This window comes from Nipponia nippon, unplaced genomic scaffold, assembly GCF_047370975.1.
Source record: "Nipponia nippon isolate SJK-2023a ecotype South Korea unplaced genomic scaffold, ASM4737097v1 scaffold_26, whole genome shotgun sequence".
NCBI classification, from domain to species: Eukaryota; Metazoa; Chordata; class Aves; order Pelecaniformes; family Threskiornithidae; genus Nipponia; species Nipponia nippon.
In genome coordinates, this window is record NW_028262343.1 from 3,746,565 (window position 1) to 3,751,513 (window position 4,949).

The 4,949-nt window shown below is 41.6% G+C and overlaps 1 protein-coding gene across 1 annotated transcript; it reads left to right on the plus strand.

Moving 5' to 3' along the window:
* Window positions 1–2,990: 2,990 nt before the first annotated feature.
* LOC148055166 (endogenous retrovirus group V member 1 Env polyprotein-like) lies at window positions 2,991–4,453 on the plus strand. Its single transcript, XM_087762396.1, is given in 3 exon segments — window positions 2,991–3,150; window positions 3,664–3,813; window positions 3,816–4,453. Coding segments are annotated over 3 exon segments (948 nt in total).
* Window positions 4,454–4,949: the final 496 nt, after the last annotated feature.

Sequence of the window (4,949 nt, forward strand, 5' to 3'; positions counted from 1 at the left end):
GTTGATACAGGAGCCACTTATTCTGTACTTAATACTTATAATGGAAATTTTAGCCATGAAACTGTAAGCGTTGTTGGTGCTACAGGGAAACAAGAAAATCGGCCTTTTTTGCAGGCCTTAAAATTTAAGTTAGGAAAACAATGGGTGACTCACCAATTTCTGTATATGCTTGAATGCCTGATACCCTTGATGGGAAGGGATTTATTGAGCAAATTAGACGCACAAATAGCCTTTAAGAATGGGGAAGTGCAACTACTAATACCTGAATCAAAAGCTGTGGAAGCAAGATTTTTTTATGTTACAGAACACACCAAGACTGGAGGAAGAAATTCCTGCAGAAATAGAGGATGCAGTAACACCCTTGGTATGGGCTAGTGGAATCCCAGGTCGGTCTAAATTGGCAGAACCAGTAAAAGTTGTTCTAAAATCTGGAACTAAACCCGTAAGACAAAAACAGTACCCTATTAAGTGGGAGGCTAGAAAGGGGTTGGAGGAATTAATAACAAAATTTTTGAATTATGGATTATTAACAGAGTGTGAATCAGAATATAACACCCCAATATTGCCAGTGAAGAAACAAAATGGCAAGGAATATAGATTAGTTCAGGATTTAAGAGCTGTGAATCAGATTGTTCAAAATATTCACCCAGTAGTGGCTAACCCATATACCTTGCTGATGTCCTTGAAGGAAAAGCATAAGTGGTTTACTGTACTTGATCTCAAGGATGCTTTTTTCTGCATACCTCTAGACAAAGACAGTCAGACGATATTCACCTTTGAATGGGAAAGCCCCACCACTGGATGCAAAACACAACTTACCTGGATGGTGCTACCTCAAGGGTTCAAAATAGTCCAACAATTTTTGGCAACCAGATGGCAAAGGAGCTGGAATTATGGAAAAAGGAAAACCCAGAAGAAACAATAGTGCAATATGTAGATGACATCCTGCTGGCTGCAGAGACTCTGGGAGAGTGTTTACAGATGACTATAAGCCTGTTGAATTTCTTAGGACAAGGAGGATATCGTGTATCAAAGAGCAAAGCTCAGGTAGGAAAAGAAACTGTGATTTATTTAGGTTTTGAGATTTCACAAGGTCAACGGAGGTTGGGAGCCAACAGAAAAGAAGCAATCTGCCAAACTCCAGAACCGAGAACTGTACGAGAGCTGAGAGCATTTCTGGGTATGGTCGGATGGTGCAGACTGTGGATTCTCAACTATGGACTATTGGTAAAACCCCTTTATGAAACTTCGAAGGGGTCAAAGGAGAACCACCTACTATGGACCCCTGAATGCCAAGTAGCCTTTAAGGACTTGAAGAAGGCTTTGATGTCAACACCTGCATTGGGACTGCCCGATTTGTCTAAACCTTTTGAGCTATTTGTACACGAACAACAACATCTTGCCCTGGGCGTGCTGACTCAAAAACTAGGAGCATGGAGAAGAGCTGTGGGATATTTCTCCAAACAATTGAACAATGATGATGTGGAGCTTAAAACCACCACAGCAACCAACCCAGTGATGTTTTTTAACTCAGAAGTAAGGGACTCCGAACCCTTGCACCATGACTGTCTGCAAACCATCGAGCACGTATATTCGAGCAGACAGGATCTAAGAGATGAACCATTAACGAATCCTGATTTGGATCTGTTTACACATGGTAGCAGCTTTGTACGAGATGGGAAACGGATGGCCGGATATGCAGTGGTTACAACTACACAGGTAATAGAGGCTGAGGTGCTACCTGTTAACACATCAGCCCAGAAGGCGGAATTGGTAGCATTGAGACGAGCCTTGAAGATAGCTGAAGGGAAAAAGTAAATATATGGACTGATTCAAAGTATGCATTTGGAATAGTCCATGCACATGGGGCTATCTGGAAAGAAAGAGGATTGTTGTCGGCTCAAGGGTCACCTATTAAATACAAGGAAGAAATTCTCCAACTTCTACAGGATATTCAAAAATCTAAGGAAGTGGCAATAATGCATTGCAAAGCACATCAGTTCAGACAAACCGCAGTAAATGTAGGTAATCGACTGGCTGATAAACCTGCTAAGGAGGTGGCAGAACAAAACTTCCTTGGCACTGATACCAGTAAAACAGGTGAAACTCCCAATTCTGAAACCTAATTATAGGGACGCAGATCGCCAATTGGCACCACTGTTGAAAGCAACCACAAACAGAGAGGGTTGGTTAATAACTCCCACAAAACAAGTCATAGTTCCACCGCAGGTAATGACTGAGATTGTAGAAAAGAGACACAAGGAGACACACTGGGGTAGCGAGGCTATGATTTCTAGCCTTCAAAATTCGATTATATGTGTAGGGATGACTGGGATAAAGTCTGTAATAGCAAAATGCCCCATTTGTTTAAAAAATAATCCCACAAACAGAAAAAGACTGCCCCCAGGGACCACTAGGCAAGGAAATTCCCCTGGGGATTATTGGAAAATTGATTTTTCTGAATTACCAAGACAAAATGGTTATAGATATCTCCTGGTATTGGTTGACACCTTCTCAGGATGGCTGGAAGCTTTCCCCTGTCACACCAAAAAAGCTAGGGAAGCAACTAAGCTATTGCTCAAAGAAATAATACCAAGGTTTGGGGTACCGATAGGAATGTCCTCTGATTGGGGCCTGCATTTTGTGGCGGATATAGTCCAACAGTTAAGTAAGATCCTCAGTGTCAAGTGGGATTTACATACCCCATGGAGGCCTCAATTGAGTGGGAAGGTAGAAAGAATGAATGAAACCTTGAAGCAGCAGATTAGTAAAATATGTCAAGAAACCTCTTTAAAGTGGCCACAGGCTCTTTCACTAGCTCTTTTGAGAATCAGAATACAACCAAGGTCTAGGAGTAAAAATAGTCCTTACGAGGTATTATATGGAAAACCATACCAAGCGCCACTGATTCCAGGGGAAATACATGTAAAAGGGAAACCAGATTTAAAGTTATATCTGATTTCTCTAGGGAAAGTCCTTGCAGCTCTCCGATGACACATTGTTTTGACAGGACCACTCACATTGGACACTCCTGTCCATCAGTACCAATCAGGAGACTTTGTATACGTAAAAACGTGGAACTCCGAACCTCTGCAAGAAAAGTGGAAAGGACCCTTTCAGGTACTCCTAACAACCTACACTGCAATCAAGGTAGGAGAAATTGAACCTTGGATCCATTACACTCGAGTAAAGCTGATGTTAGAGCCGAAGAAACCTCGGTGGAAGGTGGAATCAGTAGGAGATCTACAAATAAAGCTGATAAAGGACTAAACAACTACCGATGATAATAATTTTATTAATCCTATATGTGAGCCAAGTCCAGACAATGAAAACCCCTTGGGATGAAAATCTGCACCTCACAATGACTCAAAACATCTCAAGAATAATTAATCAGATGGATTGTTGGATTTGCACTCACTTCCCAGAGACCAAACAACATCACTTTAACAAAATTATGGGTCAATACATCCTTTAACACTGGTGGTACTGAGCAAGTGTGGGATATAACTCTCCCCTCCGTCACATATAATGTCACTTGCGTACAAAGGCGTGTCCTAAACAGCACCGGCCCAAATATAGGAGGAAACAGTTCTGACCACCAGTGTGGACCCAAAATTGAAGTAGGGATATTTCCTCAGTGTAATAATTATCACACATATGCAGGGGCTAACGCCTTTTCTCTTAACCAAACAAGAAAAAGGAACAACACAATCACTGGATGGCCAGTACCTACAGGGACAGGACAGTATTGGCTTTGTGGGAATAAGGCTAGAAAGTCCTTACCCCTGGGGTGGACAGGAGCTTGTACGTTGGGAGCAGTAAGATATGGAAAGAACAACAATCGCTATGGATTAGAACTTATCTAAGAAGAAGCAAGAGAACCAATAATCCCTTAGTGGAGAGGCCCACAGGGTTTCACAGTTTTGTTCGATGGTTCTTCCCTCAGCTAGGTGTAAGTGAACTTGAAAAAGCAATAGTTAATATCTCTGCTGTGATAGAAACTATGGGAAACAAAACAGCAGATGCTACAGGAGCTATTCAAACAGAAGTTAAGAGTTTATCTAAAATAGCACTCCAAAACAGGATGGCCTTAGATTTACTTTTAGTATCAAATGGAGCGGTCTGCACAGTAATTAACACAAGCTGCTGTGTATATATTGATGAGGGTGGAAGAGTCGCTACAGATTTAAATGAGATATGGAAGCAAACCAAAATATTACACGAAATACAAAAGGATGATACCTCATGGGGATTTTCTGAAGCTTGGAACTGGCTCACATCATGGTTACCCAACTTCCAGTGGTTAAAGGAATTGTTTGTAATAATTATAGCCATAGTTGTTCTATGTATAATGTGTTGTATTATGATTCAATGTCTACCTTTAATCATGTCATGCTGCACCCAAATGTGTGTACCAGAGTCTCGACAATATTATCAAAATTATGCTATATAGGTGAGACTCCCAAAGAGATCTTACTTTGGAAGTCTCAAAGGGGGGAATTGTTATCAGAGGCCTCAAACAAGAATGCACCCAAGGACGTGACTTTCCAACTGTGACTGGCATATCCTGGGGAAGTGCAGATAAACCCATTGAAACCAAGACAAGGAACCCGAGAAGACAAGACAACATCTGGAAGAAAAGACTCAGAATTCATGAAAAGAACACTAAGAGACACCTCTTCAATAACCACTAGGAACCACCAGGGACCATTGAAGACCCCTCCCATGGAAGCCCTTGGAGACTCAGGTCGCATGTGTAAAGACTATGCAAATATGATAATCACTTCCAGGAAATAAAATGAATATGTATAGTAATTCCGGGAAATCCAATGCGTATGTATGTAACAGGGGGATATAAGCTTTGACCGATGCAACGTACGGCATGCACGTTAGGCGGAACTATCCCCCCATTCATCCAGCACTGGAATGAAGACAATGCCTGCTTCTTA